Source organism: Podarcis pityusensis (assembly GCF_964106645.2).
Source record: "Podarcis pityusensis genome assembly, chromosome: 8".
In the NCBI taxonomy this organism is placed as follows: domain Eukaryota; kingdom Metazoa; phylum Chordata; class Lepidosauria; order Squamata; family Lacertidae; genus Podarcis; species Podarcis pityusensis.
In genome coordinates, this window is record NC_138033.1 from 35,820,327 (window position 1) to 35,840,641 (window position 20,315).

A 20,315-nucleotide genomic window follows, 5' to 3' on the forward strand; every position below is an offset into this window, starting at 1 on the left:
TCCTTTCCTTTCCCTTCCTCCCCCACAACAAACACTCTGTGAGGTGAGTGGGGCTGAGAGACTTCAGAGAAGTATGACTGGTCCAAGGTCACCCAGCAGCTGCACGTGGAGGAGCGGAGACGTGAACCCGGTTCCCCGGATTACGAGACTACCGCTCTTAACCACTACACCACAGTGCCTGGCGTGCTCTGGTCCATGGGGTCATGAAGAGTTGGACATGACTAAACAACAAATTAACTATGGAGTAAGGCACAGAGGTTTTTAAACTGTGGTTGCCAGCCTGGCGCCCTGAAATCACCCCATAGTTTCAATTGGACCCATGCGAGTAGCAAAATGTGCCGGGCATGTGGCTAATTTTGAACACTGGTTGAGCGTACTGTATGTCCCAGAGGTCTGCTTCATTTGCGCTTTGAAAATGGGCTTTTAGTATTGCAACTCCATCCATCAGGGATAAATTGCCAACTGAAATTAGGCAAGCATCGTGGCATTTAGATAGCTAATGAAGACATTGTTTTTCTAAGAAGGCTTCCCCTGAAGCGTGACCCAGTCATTTTATGGAATATAAACTGTATGAATCGTTTCACGGTATTACCTTTAGTTTAGTGAGCTGGTAACCTTTTATATTTTATCTTTATTCTTATCTAATTGTATAGTGCTTGGGTAGCTTAGGTCTTTGAAGTGGTTTTAAAATCTGCAGATAAATAGCAAACAGATAGCATGAATACGACAGGCTCTGGGGGCATTTCCGTTCCAGTAATTCTGTTTTTAAAACTTTGTTTTAATATTTAGGTTATAATTAGGAAGGAAGGAACTAATGGGAAATAAGGTGGAGATGTGAAGTGGGGGGAGGGAAAGTAAGAGAAGTTGTGTTGTGCTGGCAGATGGAGGTACAACAGAGTACCGGTAGATCCTACAGGTAACTCGCCGTCAAGGAATGGGAAGGCATCTATAATGCATTTCCGGCACTTGTTTAAAACATTTTTGTTTAGACAAGCCTACCTAGACGTGTAGAATGTGGATGTATTTTTAAAATATGATTTTAGTTGATTGCTGATTTTATCTTTTGAATGTTTTAAATAGTTGTTTTCTTGGTTTTCACTGATAATTTTTTCGTTTCATTCTCTTTGTAAACAGCTTTGAGGTTTTGCAGCCAAGCGATGTAGGTATTTTATTAAATAAATAAAACAAATAAAACAAATAATATAACCCTGTCTGCTGGATCCTGTCCCCTTGCTATACTATAAGAGTGGATACCAGGCAGCCCCCCCCTCAGATGTGTTGGACCCCAACCCCCTCTCCAGCGGCCCCAGCCAGCTTGGGGTGGTCACGCAGAGACCTGTTGGAGTAACATTTACCATTTGTTCCTGTAGGTGAGCAGATGTGGGTGCCTTCCCTTTCTAATATGCCCCCCAAATGTTACATATTCTGATATCTTCCTGCTATTAGTGCCTTTATTCCCCCCCCAATCACCTTCAGTTGCAGACATTTCCCTCTTTTATTCCCTGCTGTTTTGAACCCAGAAGCTGCTCAAAGCGGCTCATAGCATCATAAAGATACATAGTCAAAGCAATCAAATCAATTAAAGACTATGCAAACCTTCCTCGGGTGTGTGTGTTCACATTGCTGCCTTAAAATGCAGTGCAGTTGCCCCCCCTCCATCCCGTGCGTTTCATAGCCTCCCGCCATCCCAGCTGTTCACATCAGCACAGCTTAATTAGTGTCAAATTCATTTCTGTTTGTGTATATCCTAGGGAATGTTGAAGGACAGGGCTGTCTTTACCATCTGCAAAGATATTTCACACCTTGGCTGGAGGTGAATTAGGAACCGCTTAAGGACTCCATTCGGTGTGGTTTGAGAAACAACACATCCAACAGTAGCATTTTATACAAAGCACAGGATATGTAAGCATAACGTGAAAGGGGATTAAAAACCCAGAAGCGGAAGGGCAGTGAATGCACAGTAGATAGGACTGTGTGAACATGGGGCACTTTGGAAGATGGCCGACAATAACATCTCTCCGGCTCACACGAGGTAATTAAGAGGCTGACGATGGGAGTAAATCAGCCTCCCTGGATCTCCCCAGGGGATGGGGAGATGCTGCCTCGTGCGCAGTTGCCAATAAATCATCCCCGAGTTCGAAAGAAGGAGGGGGTGGGGACACCGGACGGAAAGCCCTTGAGTGAGTTTTTGGATCTCCTGGACGCTACTTCTAATGCCGATCCTGGTTGCATTGCTCAAGTTAAATAAGAGAAGAGTAAATGCACATGTTTCGAGCGAAGGAAAGGCTGTATTGATTGCTAATTAAATCGACCACTGAGAAGCTGAGTGACGGGTTGGACTGAACAGAAGACTACATCAAAGAATTACAGCTATGTTGGTATGTTGAAACAGATCGGAAAGGGGGGGGGGACTTTTCTCTTTTTTAATATGATTTACCTAACAACCCCCCCCCCCCCAAGAAGAACCGCCACATGATTGATAGCAAGTGAGATAGGAAAATAAACTGTGTGGAAACAAAATTATTAACCAAAGGCTTTGTTTTGCGGAAGATCTGGAAAGGAAACGAAAGGCTTTTGGTGTGACGCAGTTCTAATTGGGGAACCGCCATTATGAGACAGACTTGGTTGCAAGATTTGCAGTCAAAGGGGGAGAGGTGCTACGGTTTTGTTATCATATCTGAATTCCATGGCTGAATTGGCAACAACTCCCCTGGAAAGGCTGATTTATGGAGCAACTGGTTTGGAAAGTTAATGAGCAGGCGCTTAGACTGCATTTTATGGGAACTGTCGAAATGACGCCTGCCGTTTGAACAGGACTTTTGGATCAGCGTGAAAACCCACACAGGACTATAATAATGTTTGCTTCAACTCGCTTGTGGAGATAACTCAGAGGTGATTAAGAAGAAAAATGATAACAATAAGAAGATTGGAAGATGGGATTTGTAAAGGATAACAACAAAGAGATGGAAAGATGGGACTTGTGAACATCAAAGCAGCAGAAATATGAGATGATTGGACCCTTTCTGAACTCGAAGCATGGGTACCCCAACAAAAAATTAAAATTTGGCTAAATATTTAGAGTTTATTATGTATTGGTATAATTTGGAATTAATGTGATATGATTGATTTGTTAATTGGAAATTTAATAAAAATTATTTATTAAAAAAAAAAAAGGACTGTGTGAACACATCTGGAGCTCCCATCCTCCCCAAAAAGCTTTCCAAAAAGGAGCAAGCTTTGCCTATATGTGAAGCAACTGACTGAGCCTCCCTAGCAAGGAGGGTATTCCATACCCAGCATCTGAAAGGCCCTGCTTCTGGTGATCAGCTTCTGATAATAGTCTCTGAACACGGAGCATGATGCAAGGTCTCTGGTGGAGGACCTGAGTGTGCCATCAGACAGAGGGCCTTCTCAGTAGTGGCACCCTCCCTGTGGAATGCCCTCCCTTCAGATGTCAAGGAAATAAATAACTATCTGACTTTTAGAAGACATCTGAAGGCATCCCTGTTTAGGGAAGTTTTTAATGTTTGATGTTTTATCGTGTTTTTAATATTCTGTTGGGAGCCGCCCAGAGTGGCTGGGGAAACCCAGCCAGAAGGGCAGTGTATAAATAATAAATTGCTATTATATTATATTATACAGTGGTACCTTAGGTTAAGTACTTAATTCGTTCCGGAGGTCCGTACTTAACCTGAAACTGTTCTTAACCTGGAGCACCACTTTAGCTAATGGGGCCTCCTGCTGCTGCCGCACCGCCGGAGCACAATTTCTGTTGTCATCCTAAAGCAAAGTTCTTAACCTGAAGCACTATTTCTGGGTAAGCAGAGTCTGTAACCTGAAGCGTATATAACCTGAGGTACCACTGTATTATATTATATTATATTATATTATATTATATTATATTATATTATATTATATTATATTATATTATATTATATTATTATATTCATCATGCGAAAGGCTGGGCTGGATGAATCCCAAGCTGGAATTAAGATTGCCGGAAGAAATATCAACAACCTCCGATATGCAGATGACACAACCTTGATGGCAAAAAGTGAGGAGGAATTAAAGAACCTTTTAATGAGGGTGAAAGAGGAGAGCACAAAATATGGTCTGAAGCTCAACATCAAAAAAACGAAGATCATGGCCACTGGTCCCATCACCTCCTGGCAAATAGAAGGGGAAGAAATGGAGGCAGTGAGAGATTTTACTTTCCTGGGCTCCATGATCACTGCAGATGGTGACAGCAGTCACGAAATTAAAAGACGCCTGCTTCTTGGGAGAAAGGTGATGGCAAACCTAGACAGTATCTTAAAAAGCAGAGACATCACCTTGCCAACAAAGGTCTGTATAGTTAAAGCCATGGTTTTCCCAGTAGTGATGTATGGAAGTGAGAGCTGGACCATAAAGAAGGCTGATCGCCGAAGAATTGATGCTTTTGAATTATGGTGCTGGAGGAGACTCTTGAAAGTCCCATGGACTGCAAGAAGATCAAACCTCTCCATTCTTAAGGAAATCAGCCCTGAGTGCTCACTCGAAGGACAGATCGTGAAGCTGAGGCTCCAGTACTTTGGCCACCTCATGAGAAGAGAAGACTCCCTGGAAAAGACCCTGATGTTGGGAAAGATAGAGGGCACAAGGAGAAGGGGACGGCAGAGGACGAGATGGTTGGACGGTGTTCTCAAAGCTACAAACATGAGTCTGACCAAACTGCGGGAAGCAGTGGAAGACAGAAGTGCCTGGCGTGCTCTGGTCCATGGGGTCATGAAGAGTTGGACACGACTAAACGACTAAACAACAAAATATTATATTATATTAATCAGGCTCATCCACTCCCCTTATCTTCTCCAGTCCCAGTGGTCACCTGGATCACCAAGAGGGAGTTCAGGCCAAGGTGATAACAAAACAAAGGGTGGAGCAGTTCTAAATCATTACACAGGATATAAAATAAATGCATGCTCTCATTTTTATTAGTAATAAATATGATAATATTTCTTGAGACTATTCATATCCTTATGACTAATTTCAATAGTATCATTGCCCACACGGCCGTTGCTGAACTAACTGTATAATTCAAACGTTAAACTTGTGTGCGTAGCAAAACACAACGTGTATTGCCAAGCAACAGTGTTGCATTCACACGATGTTCGCATACGAAAACCATACAAACACACTGCACATAATATGGTGAGGCTGCGCTGCCATACCGTCAAAGTGCACCAGCAAACGTTCATAGAGAGTCAGAGATGCTTGGTTAACGGCAGAACTTTACAAGTCTTTGTTCAGAATTGTGTGGCGTTGAACAGGAAATGCATATATTGTTAAGAATTACATTAAAATTATGCAAGGTAACCGAGACCCCTTTCAGACCATCATGCCCCGGCAATTTGTATCAGCTTCCTGAGGCTCACCCTGCTGTCAGGTTAATGAAGCAAAGCCCACTTGACGAAGCTATTGAGGTGGTTGGTTAACAGGTGACTCTCAATGGGTCAGGGCACTTGGCTGTTAACCCAAAGGTTGGTGGTTTGAGCCTACCCAGGGACAGCTGTGGGCAGGATTCCTGCATTACAAGAGAGTTGGACAAGATGTCCCTTGGGGTCTCTTCCAGCTCTACAGTTCTTTGAGTCCATGACTTTGGTATGCGGTAGTTGCAGACAGAGCTTCTGCATAGATTGCTGCCCTCCACGAGAACTTTTGGCAGTAGCTTCCTTGGACTTTGCCTGGGGTCCAGATGATGTCTCAGTGGCATGAGTTGAGCATGCTCACTCCCCAAGGCCTGGGGAAGAGGCTCCTGTTGGTGCAGACTCCAGCAGCATGGGCCTTATGCACAACAGCATCACAATGAGGGATGGAAGAGGAATCCAGCTGGCTTCACATTTTAATATCTGCATGCCCCAAATATTGGAGAGAGCGCCTCATTCCCTACAAACTCTCTTGTGTTAAGACTGGCAAAGGGGGTCCTCTTGGTTGTCACCAGAAGTTTGAGGGGGTGTCCCAGGAGAGGTCCTTTTTGGTGGCAGCCCTAGGTTATGGAATTCCCTCCCCAAAGAGGTGTGTCTGGCAGTTTCACTGTATAGCACTTTGCAATTGCCTAAGACACACTTCTTTGACAGAAGAACACAAGAAGAGCCCTGCTGGACTTGGTCCAGTGGCCCATCTAGTCCAGCATCCTGTTCTCACAGTGGCCACCCAGATCCTGAGTGCAAGAACAGTCTCCTCTGCCCTTGTGGTTTCCAGCAGCTGGCATTCAGAAGCATACAGCCTCCAACCATGAAGCAGAGCAGAGCCATTGCAGCTAGTAGCCATTGATAGTCTTCTCCTCCATGAATTATCTAATTCTTTTTTAAAGCCATCCAAGTTGATGGCCATCACTGCCTCCTGTGGAGCCAGTTCCACAATTTAACTGTGTGTTTTCGGGACCTGCCCAATTCCTAGAACTGTAATTTGTTTTAACCGCTTTTAATTAGGGTAGGGCATTTAATCGTTATCTTCATCTATCTGGTTTTCCATTTTCAAAACAGTACATGAACCCAAACTGTGCTCTCCTCCCAAGTTCACACGCCTCTGAAATTTGCAATGCAGCTCTTTGAGTAATGTGTAGAAAAATGTGCATATTAAAGGAAAAATTGTAAGAAAAATATATATTAACTAAATAGCATTCAAAAATGCAACAACAGAGCACACATAAGCCTGCTCCTTCTTGCTGTGCCCCCTTTTTTGGCCACTTCCGGTTCACTGTGTAAAATGTGTAAAAAAGATCAGGAGTGATACCGACTGCTAGTGACTGGACAGAGTGAAAATGTGGTAGTTTGCCTAAATGACCAGTTTAAGGGATTATGTCAGATTCAACGAGAAATTGGCAGGCATTATTGACTCTAGCAAAGATGAAGGGTTAATTAAAACCTATTGAGTTTTTGCACTGTTTCGTAGTCAGGTTTGTTGAGGACAACTCAGTCTATTATGTGGTGTTATGGTTAAGAGTGTCAGACTAGGAACTGAGAGACCAGGATTAAAATACCCACTCGACCATGGCTCTTACTGGGTGACCAGTATCTGCTTCCAGTCACTGCTTCCCAGTCTAATTTATCCCACAGGGCTGTTGCCGGGATTAAACGAGGTCCTTCTGCTAGCCAGCCAGGGTGGAAACTGGCAACTAAAGTGAAGGAGTTTGGCCTTGGGCAGTTGCACATTTGCATTCAAACGTCTCTGCTTCTTTTGATCTCCTAGGACCACTCCAAGGAACAGAACTCCTCCAGTTTTCCAGCAGTAACGAAGGACAGCAAGATGGACCCCAGGTGTAAAGCAGTAGATGAAGACCAGGTAAGAGGCAGAGCAGAAGGTGTGCTTCAAATGGTTGGGGGTGAAGAGCCAATTGCAGAAGGATTTGGAGACACCCCAAAAAGCATCTCAAGAAGGGCATGTTCAATCAGTCGCATGTCGCAGGAGTTGGTGGTAGCTGCTCAGACTTCCTTTTCAGGTGCCTTTGCAAGGGTATTGTAAATTTCATTCAGGATGATTTGTGCTCTTGACGCTATCTGTGGTGTCTTAGGCGTTCCAGCGTAGGGTTAGCAGACCTCCAGGCTTGACCTGAAGTCAAGATGAAGTGGCAGGTACGGCGCTTGAATCTTCAGGGGGGCTAGGGTGCCTTTAATAAACAATTAAAAAAACGTAATAAAAAAAATTAAGAAGACTGTACATGCAGCTTGCAGGCATCAGCCTGGTATCAGCTGGCTGCAAATTATTGCATAGAGACACTCTGGGCAGAGTGTGCAGAAGGCCTGCCTGGCGGCACAGTCTTTTCCCATGAGTCAAAACCACAATGGTTTTCTCTTGTCTTCCACACATTTAATTATGACTTGGGCATTTTTGCCTTTCATGGTGAGCTGCTTCAAGATGGCTTCCAAATGTGGACCGTTTAATCCGATGGTTGCTGTTCTGGTTCTGAACCTAGAAGCAGAAGAGCAACTCTGCACTCAGACTTACATCACCCTGTGGCGGAGGGGGTAGTCTGCACATGTTGGAGGGGGGCAGTGATTATGTGGGTGAGGAAAGGGTTAAATATTCCCATCCATCCTCACTGGGGTCACAGTCACGATTCCACCCCACACACTGCAATTTAGGAGGAGAAAGAGGTGTTGTCAACCTGGCACCCACAAGTGCCATGGGGCCTGTAAAAGCCTTCCTTGAAACCCCCAGGCAAGAGGCTTCCATTTAAAAACAGGGTTAGTCTCTATCCCTCCTAGAAAGAAAGTTAGGAATCAAAATGTGCAGGTACCCATCTAAACAATTTCTGTGAAAGTATCAAGCCTGGTTGCTTCCGCATGTGTGGGGGTTTTTTTGCCAGTGAGTGAAGTAGGAGCTGTGATTAATGAGTGAGTTTTTTGGACACCATGCAATAAGAACCCACAGTGTCTGAAAGAGCTGCTGTTTTCCCCTGCCCTTTAATTCACTTTTCCTGTTCCTGTCTTATTTTCAACAGAAATTCAACAAGTTAAGCCTTTTCTCCATTATGAGAAAAGCTTCATTATGGTTGTATGCTAATTTTGTGTTATGCCATGCTCCCCATTGCAGCCATTTTCTGATTGGCACTCTCTCAAAAATCAAAATGTGTCACTGGCTCAAAAACCATTGACAATCCCTCATGTAAAATGTTTTGAAGGACAGGAGAGAAGGGGCACTCTTTTTCCATCCTGGTTATATTCTAGGGATGAGGAAAAATCCAATTCAATTTGCAAATTTGCAAATTTGCATGCATTCACACTTGCTGAAACAAGTTGTGAACCAAAACACAGCCATCCATTGATATTTGCACTCCCCCATAATTTTGCAATGCAGTCCTTGAGCCAAATAACGTGTACAGGCAACTCTCAACTGACTCAAGAGTTATGTTCTGGGGATCGTGTGTAAAGTCAAATTTGTGTATTAGTCAAAGCAAATTGTGTTCAATGGTGGATGGGATTCCCAAAGTCATTTTCCCTGCAACCCCGCCCCTTTTACATTCCCTTTAATTTTTTTCTTTATTCTCTCCCCCCAAATGCGTAAAGCCAAATATGCACAATTTAAATGCATGTAAGTTGTGTGTTACATACATTCTATGATTCTTTGATTAGGGTAAAATGCTCATAAAATGCTTACAAGATAAGATACAAAAATGCATTTCATTAGGGGAAATTCCACACAAAAGGTGTATATTAGGAGAAATTCACATTAAAACACTGAAGTGCATGAGGACACGCTTTCTCTCTCTCTCTCTCTCTCTCTCTCTCTCTCTCTCTCTCTCTCTCTCAGCAATGTGGAAATGTCAAGAACTTAACTTGCCACATGCCCACTATGGAGAGAGAGAGAGAGAGAGAGAGAGAGAGAGAGAGAGAGAAGGGATTGTGAAGACTGCCACAGCTGCTGCCATCACCTCATAAGGAAGAAGATGCCTATTTCCATTTCTTTGTTTATCATTTTCTCCATAAAAATGGAAATAGCAACAAAGCATTATAGAATTTTAGAGTTGGAAGGAACCCAGAGGGTCATCCAGCCCCTTGCAATGCTAAGATCTTACTTCCCTACTGGATGCAGTTTTGTTCTGCCGCCAAGCACCCACTCTTTTTAAAAGTTGGGGAGAGGGTAAGAGGGCAGGCGTTGTGGTGAATGCTGCCACCGAATTGCAGTTGTTTTTGTGGGCTGAGGTCAGTACTATAATGCAGTGCGTTGTTTTGTTTTGTTTTCTTTGAAAAAGAAGAAGCTTTAAACAGGCAAGAGTAGGATTTAATACATTCTAGGCTGTTGGGTTTTTTGTTGTTTTGTTTTACATTCATTATTGTGTGAAACACTCCTCAATCCATTGCTTACTTTCTTCCTCCCTTGCTAATGTTCTTCTGTACTCCAAGTCCCTTTTATGGTTTTGTGACAGAGCACCTGCCTTGCATGCAGAAGGTCCCACATTCAGTCCTTGATGACATCTCCCTCTCTGCCTGAAACCCCAGAGAACCACTATTGCATTTGTATCTCCCCCTGTCTCCAAGGATCTCAAAATGGTGTGCATAGTTTTCCTCTCCCCCCCCCCCCCACATTTTATCTTCACAACCACCTTGTGAGGTAGCTTAGGCTGAGACGCAATGATTGGCCTGAGAGCTTCATGGCTGACTTAGGGATTTGAACCTGGGTCTCCCAAGTCCTAGTCTGACACTCTAATTTATGCCGCTATACAAATGTATGGTGCAACTTAATTTGGAATACGGTGTACAGTTTTGGTTGCCTCACTTCAAAAAGGATATTGCAGAGTAGAAAGAGGCACTTTGAGGGCATGGCTGTCAGCGTTTTGCTACTTCTGCAAAGTCAAGGCAGTGCCAACCCAGAGGTTAGATTATTTTCCCCCAGTGTCTGTCTTGAAATCCAGCCAGCTCCACAAAATGAAAACCAGAAAAACCCGCCTGATAGATTTTGAGTAGCAACTCCAAGCAAGACTTCCAGTCTTTGGAGGATCCCTGGAAACAACCCAGGGCTTGTTTTCAGGTGTCAAGCAATTCAAAACAACTTTCAAACACAGAAACAAGGTGGCTCCAGAAAGATATATAGCTATGACTCCTCATAAATAAATACATACCACGTCTTGGGTTTCAAAAGTCCGGATAAAGAGGAATTGGAAAAAGGGAAAGCAAAATGAGCAATTCCCCTATAAGGAAAGCATACAACATTTGGGGCTTTTTAGTTTTAGAGAAAAGGTAAGAGGTGACATGACAGAAGTTTATAAAATCATGCATGGCATGGAGAAAGGAAGCAGATATTTATTTATTTATTGAGCTAGATGGACCAATGGTGAGACTCTATGTATGTAGGCAGCTTCCTAAATACAGTTTAAAGATGAGGAACCCTAATAAGAGAGAGCTGAAGGGGTCATGGAGTTGCCCGTCAATTCAGAGTACCTGGACACCAGGTAGATTGAGTAGACACAGATGTCTGTCACCTGGTCACAGTCCTCTTCACTATGGTGGCATGTGCTCTATTTCAGTGGATATTACAGATCTTATTCCTAAATGTTCATCTACGTGTATGCCCATTTTATGCAAACCTGTGTCCTCTTTCGCCCCTCTCATTTGGCAATGGGTAAGTGGCCATCCTAACTTGGAAAGAGGGAGAAAAGGGGAATGTGATGATTTGACAGCATCTGGATTTGTGAGAACAAGCCAGTGAGTGGGTGGTATGAGGCCTGGGAAGACTGTCTCCCTGTGAAAGCAACTTAGGTGAGTGACATAAATGCAGTCAATAATCATCGTGGGAGAAAACCATCGGTCTCAGCAAACCTAGAATATAATAGGCCTGCTTGCTTTTCTATTCCCCCGGGTGGCATTAGATTAAATTGTCACTCGTTTGGCAACCACCCGGAAGAAACTGAGGTGCTTATTAGTACCTCTAACTTGAATTTGTTTAACACATATCAAGCCAACCTATCATCTTCTTTAGAGAACGTAACCATTTTAGGGTTGCCATATGTCCGGGGAAAATCTTTTGAGGGCCATCATGCCCATCTAGGCATATTTTTACATTTTAAAGGAAATGTCCAGGGGTTTTTTTAAGGGCGGGGGCTCAGGCTGTCCTCTTTTTTGCTCTTCAAGATCTGGCAACCCTACCATTGCTGACAAGTAAGAGGGAATCCTTTGAACACAACTTGCCTTTTGCAAGGTTTTGATGTGGTTCTGTACAATATTCTTGGGCAATGCCAGATTTACATATAAGCTAAACAAGCTATAGGTTAGGGCCCCACTCTCTTGGGGCCCCCAAAAAAATTTAAAGGAAAAAAACCTGGATGTACATTTCCAAAATATAAGATAAAAAACAAGTAAAATAAAACCTATATACAGCAACAGTGTTTTGTGTTGTGTAGGCTCCTGTGATGTAAGTAATGAGCCTCGCCTGCTAACCTGCTCCCTAAAATATCACTGGTTTGCTCATTTCTATATATAGGGTGCCTATATTCTGCATGGACTGGTTGTATGGCAACATGTGCAAATAGCTTTAGATACCTATTAGGTCCGTAAATTACCATATAGCATGTATTCAACACAAAAAACAGCGACAATTTGTTGTTGACAAAGGACAGCTGGACATATAAAGGGCCCCATTACCTTGAGTAGCTTAAGGCCTCATCAAAGCTAAATCTGGCCCTGTTCTTGGGAGTTACCCTAATTGAAGAAATATTTATTTCTTTAGAACATTTTGGGCCAGCCAAAAAGTCTCCCAGAGCACAGTCACTTCAAAGAAGACCGTCCCTGTCCGCAAGCTTGCAACCTGAAAAACACCCACAACACCCACAGGGAAGGGGACAAGGAAGGGAGGGAGGGGTGTGTGCGAAATTACACTCAGTTCCTCTTCACAGGGAACTCTAGAAATAGATAAGAGATCAGTAAATTCAAGCGTGTACTGAACACAGCTTTCCAAATCTGAGCATATCAAAGGGCTTTGCCCAACTCCTAGCAGAAATGAAGACTAGCTCCAGGTAATCCCTGTGAAGGAGGCCACCCGTTAATAAGCAGCAGCCACAGTTGAAAGAGCCAGCCTCACTTGCTTCCATGGCCAGAACAAAATTTGATACAGACCCACTTTAAACAGTCACAGTGGTATCATGGTGCTTTAAATGTATGGTGTGGATGTGGTCTTGATGTCCCACCGTTTGGTGGTGTGTGCCTTTGCATCTCTTAACTATGCCCCCCTCCCCTCTTGAAGGAGGTTCCAGCCTTTTTGCCTTTGAGGTTTCACCCATTTAGCGTGCGCATAGCCACAATGACTTTTTCCCGGCGAGGTTCGTACATTAAAGCTCCGTGACTGAGCGCCACCCCCCCCCATTTTGTTTTTGCTCTGGAGCTTCCCCCATGAAAAGCTGCTCTTTAAAGCTCAATCAGAGCACAATTTGAAGAAAACTCTAACTGGCGTTTGGCTCAGGGCAAAGGAAAAAAATGCTTTACATGGACCTTTTAAGTGTGGGCTAGTTCCTGGAAAGAGTGGGGCGAAAGGGCGATAAGCCCTGACTTAAGGAGGCAGGGTCTGAAATTCTCCGGCAAGGTTGAGCTGAGTCCTCCATTACCAGTATATGGGGCAGGTGGGAAATATGTTGTTGGTATAGCAATAGGAAAGATGAGGGGGTTTTGGCACAGAAACTGCTTTGGTCACCCTGTAGGATGACCTCTATCAGGAGAGAGGCATGGAAAATGCATCTCTGTTATTTCTCCTCAAGGTCTCAGCAGCTTTCAATATCATTAACCATAGTATCCTTCTGGAGCAGCTGTCCGAGTTACTGCTGGGTGGCACCACTTTGCGGCAGTGCTTCCAGTAGTGCATGGATGGACCAGAGGGTGTTGCTTGGGGAATGTTCTTCAGCCCTGTGGAGCCTTCACTATGGGCTTCATCAGGGTTCAATTTAATCCCCTATGCTGTTTAACATCTACATGAAACTTCTGACTGGAGTTATCCACAGTTTTGGAGTACGTTGTCAGCAACATGCTGATGACACACAACTCTGCTTCGCCTTTACATCTGCAGGTGAGGCAGTGGGTGTGATTGTCTTGACATTGGTAATGGACTGGATTGTCTTGTCTTCGTAATGGATTGGATAAGAGTCAACAAACTGAATCTCAAATCAGATAAGACCGAGACACTGTTAGTGGGCGGTTCCCTAGACCTGCTTTTGATGGGGCTACACTTCCTCTGAAGGAGCGGATACATAGCTTGGGGGAACTCCTGGATCCTTTGCTGTCGCTTGAGGCTCAGGTGGCCTTGGTGGCATGGAGTGTCTTCCACCAGCTTCGGCTGGTGGCCCAGCTGCACCCCTGTCTGGACAGGGATAGCCTAACCTACGTTGTCTATGCTCTGGTAACCTCTAGGTTAGATTAGTGCAATGTGTTATATGTAGGGCTGCCTCTGTCTCAGTCAGTTTTATTGCACATAGCCAAAGGCTGCCGCAATGTACACAGAATTATTTGACAATTAAAAGAAAATATACTGAATTGGTAAAAAAAGACTTAAAACATTTATATTATTAAAACATTACATACTCTAAACAAAGCTATAAAAGTACCCCAATGTACAAATAAAAACATTAAACGATAAAATTCATAAGCTAAAATCATCACATGGTCACTAATGTTAAAAACAATATCAATTAATACAGTGTGCAATTTATACTCAGAGTTTGGTGACAAAGATAGAGCATAGCCTGAGGTAGATAGATAGGATCAAATAAATTCATCTCCTTTACAGTTAATGGCTACCTTGGCTATATAATTTGCTCTAATTTTCCTAGCAGCAGTTGCAAAAAGTGCTATCCGCCAGGTCACATACTTATCTGTGTCTGCAAGGAGATATAACATCATATCAAGGGGGTTCTGGCCAGGGGACCCTGTCATTATAGGTACCAAAAATCTTTTTCTTGCATCATTATATAACGGACAGTGCAAGATATAATGCATAAGGTCCTCTACTTCAGAACATCCCCTAATGCAAACACGTTCGTTTTTTGGTATGCCTCTATGTCTCCCATCTCTATAAGCAGAGCTTATTGTATTTAGTCGTAGCTCTGTAAAAGCTTTTCGAAGCTGTGCAAAAGTCAATTCATTAAAATAAGATATGTGTTCATTGACCTCTCTAAGTTTAAAATACAATGGGGCGCATGTAGATGTGCACATAGAGTTTAAATCGTTTTTAGTTGCCACTGCCCTTATGGTTCGCTTAAAAATATTTTTCTGTGAATATAAGGGGAGTTCTTTAATCTCAGTCACTGAGAGGTCATATTTGCCCATCAGTTGGGCAGCATGATGTACCCAGTTTTTAAAGGGTAATCCATTTGAGAGCTCAATCAGGCATTTTTTTGGTAGCCTAGTGTTGTCCATCTGTTGAACTCTAAACCAGTAACAGAGAATTCTTTTATCTATTTGGCTCTCTATGCTCAACATGCGAGTTTCCAACCTGACCATGGCAGATTGCACGTCTTTGGGTAAACCTAAAAGAACTCTTAAAAAATAATTCTGTGGGGGTTCCAGACCGGAGACCTTTGAGGTACCCCAAACCTCTGCACCATATAAAATCTGGGCCATTGTTTTTGCTTTATACACAGATAGAGCTGGGTTGACCAGATTTCCACCTTTACATGCAGCGAATTTCAGAATGGCTTTTCCTGATTTAAAGGCTTGCAATTTAATATTGGATAGCTGTGTATTCCAAGATGCCGTTTCTGAATAAATCAATCCCAGATATTTGAACGTATTTACTTGGTTTATGATGTGTTCATCCAGGTGCCAAACATGCTTTTTAGAATGCTTCCCAAATACAATGACCTGCGTCTTATCATAGTTTATAGATAAAGCATTCCTCATGCAATATGAACTTAATTTTGCAAGCAGCCGTCTCAGGCCCACCTGGGTTCTAGATACAAGTACTAGGTCATCAGCATACATTAAAACTGAGAGTTTTTGGTCGAGAATTGTGACAGGGGTAAACTGTAGGCCCTCCAGTTCTTTAACCATGTCATGGGGCTGCCTCTGAAGATGGTTCTGAAACCAGCTAGTGCAGCTAGTGCAGAATTTGGTGGCAGGCTGCTCACCAGGGCAGGACTGTTTGAACATATTACACTAATCCTGGTCTAACTGTTTTTGACCTATAAAGCCTTAAATGCCTCAGGACAGGAGCTTAATACCTCAAGGACTGCCTCTCTCCATATGAACCTACCCAGACCCTAAGGCCCTTCTTCACGTGTCTCCTCCATGAGAGGTCCAGAGAGCGCCAACACAAGAATGGGATTTTTCTGCAGTGGCTCCCCATTTGTGGATGGCTGTCACCAGGGAGGTTTGGCTAGTGCCTTCATTTTGTTGTTGTTGTTAAAGATTTTATTGATTTTCCATTTTCAAAACAAATATCCAACATTAGTTTTTCACACACACCCCCCCCGTTGACTTCCCTCAGCTTCCATTTCTGGTTTATTACATCAAATGATACGTTCTGCTGTTTATATACCATAATATGTTATCACAGTGTTATATTCCTTGTTTATGTAAGTAAAATGGTAAATGTTTATTTAAATCCTGCCAATGAGTCCATTTTTTTTGTGTTTCTTCAAATATATTGTAAAAGGTTCCCATTCTTTTTCAAAGTCCCTGTTGTCCTTTTCTCGCAGTTTGTCCGTTAACTTTGCTAACTCTGAGTAGTTCATCAATTTTTCTTGCCATTGTTCTTTAGATGGTACTTCTCCAGTCTTCCAATTTTGTGGTATTAGAATTTTTGCTGCTGTTGTAGCATACACAAATAATGTCCGTTTTTCTTTCAGCTGCTCTTGTCCTAAAATACCTAACAAAAAAGCTTCTGGTTTTTTAACAAATGTTATTTTCAAAATTCTTTTCAATTCGTTGTATATCATTTCCCATTTAAAAAAAAATAATCTTGCAATCCCACCACATATGATAAAATGTACCTTCCCCTTCTTTACACCTCCAACAGTTCTTTTGTTCTGTTTTATACATTTTTGCCAATTTTACTGGTGTGATATACCACCTTTACATCATTTTCATGTACTTCTCCTTCAACAATATATAATCGGTAAATTTCAAATTCACTTTCCAAAGCTTTATCCAGTCCTCAAATTGTATGTTGTGACCTACATCCTGTGCTCACTTAATCATTACTGGTTTGACTTCCTCATCTTTGGTTTCCCATTCCAACAGTATATTATACACCTTTTTTTAATAGTTTTGAATTATTGTCTATAATATCCTTTTGGAATTTTGAAACCATGTAAGTAAATCCTTTCTTATTATCTTCTTTGAAAATTTCATTTAGTTGTCTGTGTTGCAACCAACTCTGGAGATTTTCCTTTATGTCATCATAGCCTTTCAATTTTAACTTTCCTTGTTCGGTTAGTAATTCTCTGTAAGTTAGCCATGTTTCTTTCATTGTTGATGTTTTAACTGCTAATGCTTCAATAGGTGATAGCTACCACGGAGTTTTGGGTTCCAGTAATTCTTTATATTTTTCCCATACCTTTATTAAAGATTTTCTTATATGATTATGGAATCCTTTGTGTACTTTAGCTTTTCCATACCACATGCCAGCCAAATCTGTTATCATGTCCTTCCAACTCTATTGCCTCTTTTCCCCCAATTTTCTCCAATCCTGAATCCAAGTAAGGCATGCTGCTTCATAGTAAATTTTAAAATCTGGAAGGGAAAAGTCTCCTCTTTCTTTTAAGTCTGTAAGTATTTTATGTTTTATCCTTGGCCTTTTCCCAGTCCAGATAAATTTTGAGATATATCTTTGCTATTTTTTGAAACAGGCATGATTACTTATTATTGGTATTGTCTGAAATAGGAATAACATTTTTGGTAATACATTCATTTTGATTGCTGCAATTCTTCCTAAAAGGGAAAGATTCATCCTGTTCCATATGTCTAGATTCCTTTTTATTTCATTCCAATTTTTTTCATAATTATCTTTGTAAATATTAATGTTCTTTGACGTCAACCATATTCCTAAATATTTTACCTTTTTGTGGGTTTCTGTGTCTATAGATTCTGATAATTCATTTTCTCTTTCTTTAAGGTTTTTAACTAACAGTTTAGTTTTGCTTTTGTTGTTTGAATCCTGCCACCTGTCCAAACTTTTGATTTTTTTCTAGTACTCTAGGGAGAGAGTTCTTTGGGTCTTCTACTATAATTACCAAGTCATCAGTGAAAGATTTCAATTTATGCTCATTTTTCTTTATTCTTATTCCTGCCGCCTCTTTGTCAACTCTAATGTTTCTTGCTAATACCTCCAGGACCAGAATGAACAAAAGTGGTGATAACGGACATCCTTGTCTAGTTCATTTTTGTATTTTACATTGGTTTGTTATCACCTGATCAATGATTAATTTTGCATTCTGTTCTGAGTATATAGCTTGGATTCCCGTATTGAATTTTTCTCCAAATTCCATTTCTTCAAAAACCCTTTTCATAAAGTCCCAAGAAACATAATCAAATGCTTTTTCTGCATCTATAAACACCAATGCCACTTGCTTTTCATTTTGGACTTCCAGGTATACAATTATACTTAAAACATTCCTAATATTATCTTTCATTTGTCTACCTGGAAGAAATCCTGCTTGATCTTGATGTATATATTCTTCCAAAACTATTTTCATTCTATTGGCTAAGATATATGCAAACAGTTTGTAATCATTATTTAATAATGAAATGGGCCTATAATTTTTAACGAAAGTTATATCCGAATCTTGTTTTGGAATTAATGTTATAAACGCCTCTTTCCATGTTTCTGGTAATTCCCCTGTTTTTAAAATCTCATTCATCATATCCTTTAAGGGATGCCTTCATTATGCACCTTTAGGCGCCAGGCGAAAATGTTCCTATTTAACCAGGCCTTTGGCTGATTGACATCTGATGCACTTTTAAATGTGTTGTGGGAAAGGGGATTATTGTGTTGATTTTGTTCATATTTTTATTATGTATTTTATGTTTTTTATATTGTAATTTTATGTTGTGAACCACCCTGAGATCTATGAATAAAGTGTATTATGCAAATGTTAATAATAATAATAATAAAACAATAGCTAGACCAATTCTTCCTCTGCCCTTCCCTCCTGGGGATTTTACTCAGCCTCCTGCTGATCCTGATACCAGTTGCCACCTAACAGCTATCAGGACCCTTAACAAACTACAGCTCCCAGAATTCTTTGGGGGAAGCCGTGACTGTTTCAAGTAGCACCATAATGCTTTTAAATGCATGGGGTGAATGTGGCTTTGAAATGTCATGGTTTATCTGAGTCCCAGGAGGAGGTGGATAATTAGCAAGACGGAGTGATGCTTTTTGTAGCAACCTCTCAGCTCTTGTAAGCATCTAGTTCTTCCTCCAAAATGCCAGACTTCTCAAGATGCGACTGTCAAGATAACCAACCCAGGTTCATAGCATTATCCTCCTCCCTTTTACAAATGTACAGGTTTTCTGCTTGATTCTTGTCTGCACCAGTTGTCATAGTATCTGTCCCTGCAGCATGGGTGGAACCTGGCAGAAACTGATCCTTATCTCCCCAGACTGAGAAAGGCACTTTGAGGGAAACACTGTTATGAAGCAGGTGGAGGGGGTGTTAGCAAGCTCAGGGTTAGGTGATGTGGCTGCTTTCTAGGCAGAAATGTTGCCATCCCGAATTCCATTGCAGCTTCAGAAGGCAGCCTTCTTCAAACTAGAATGACAGCTACGTTTAAAATGACTTATTCCAGGGTGGTGCAGTAGTTGGTATGTTGCGGTCCCAACACAGCCACAAAGCTCACTGGGTGTCAAGGCTTGAGTCAGGCGTAGGAAGGGCAGCAAGAAGAAACAACAAATCACCCAAGGCCAGTGAAGTTAAATCTTTATTCAAGGAAACAAACCACAGTTCAGGCCTAGTGGTCTCAGCAACTCTTCCTAGAAGGTTTTGGCCCGATAAAGCAGTTGTGAGGACTGAAGGTCCCTGCTTTCCCATCCCTCTCTAAGTCTCCTCTTTTCCCAGGTTTTCCCCATGCAGACTCAAACTGCGCCCAGCCAATCTCTGTTCTGCTCTTTCATTTCTCTGTGTGTTCCTGGATAAGAGGGGGAAGAGGAGCTGGTTGCAACAGGAGGGGGAGACTCCCTGGATTCTTCAGCAGCCTCTTGACCGCCCTCCTCTCCAGCCTCTGCTCCAGCCTCAGAGTCTGAACTGCACTCTGCCACAGACCCTTTCTGCTCACAGAACCCTGTTGCCCCTACAGCTTCTAACACCTCCTTCCCCAGCCTTCTCCCTCTGGCCACTCATCATTGTCCCACCACCAATCCCCTCAGAGCCTTCTTCCCCTGGGGCTTCCCTGGGGGGGGGGTGTCCCTGGCTGGTGCCTCCCACCACTCCTCAGCATCCAGTCATTCCATGACACTGAGTGACCTTGGGCCAATCACTCACTCTCAGCCTAACGTACCTCACGTTATTAAATGAGAGGGAATTAAATTAAATGAGGATGGGGGAACCATGTACACCACTTTGAGCTGTGTATCTGGCTGTGTTGCACGTGTAGGAGGGGGTGGGGGGCAGTTGCCCCTCGATTTGCGGCAGATCAATTAAAAATACTTAACTAATTGAGGTTCTGCATCCTGGCTACACCCATGGTTACACATCTGCAGCATCTCTCCAAGGCCTGAGGCATGGCTTGGTCCCTGCTGCAAGAGCATTATCGCAGGACTGCAAGGACATTTCTCAGTAGGTCTTGTTTTAGGTCATGACTTAGGTCAAGTCTCCACCTCACCTCAGGCACTGGCAGTTCTTGTACCAGATTCTCCTTTGC

At 42.4% G+C, this 20,315-nt stretch overlaps 1 protein-coding gene across 1 annotated transcript in view; it reads left to right on the forward strand.

Annotated features, from left to right (window-relative positions):
- The window catches only part of FA2H (fatty acid 2-hydroxylase), a 59,441-nt gene that overhangs the window by 20,770 nt on the left and 18,356 nt on the right, over positions 1-20,315 (forward strand). Inside the window, exon 2 of the mRNA XM_081018212.1 lies at positions 7,228-7,320. Coding sequence (XP_080874338.1) covers positions 7,228-7,320 — 93 coding nt within the window. The remainder of the gene's footprint in view (positions 1-7,227; positions 7,321-20,315) is intronic.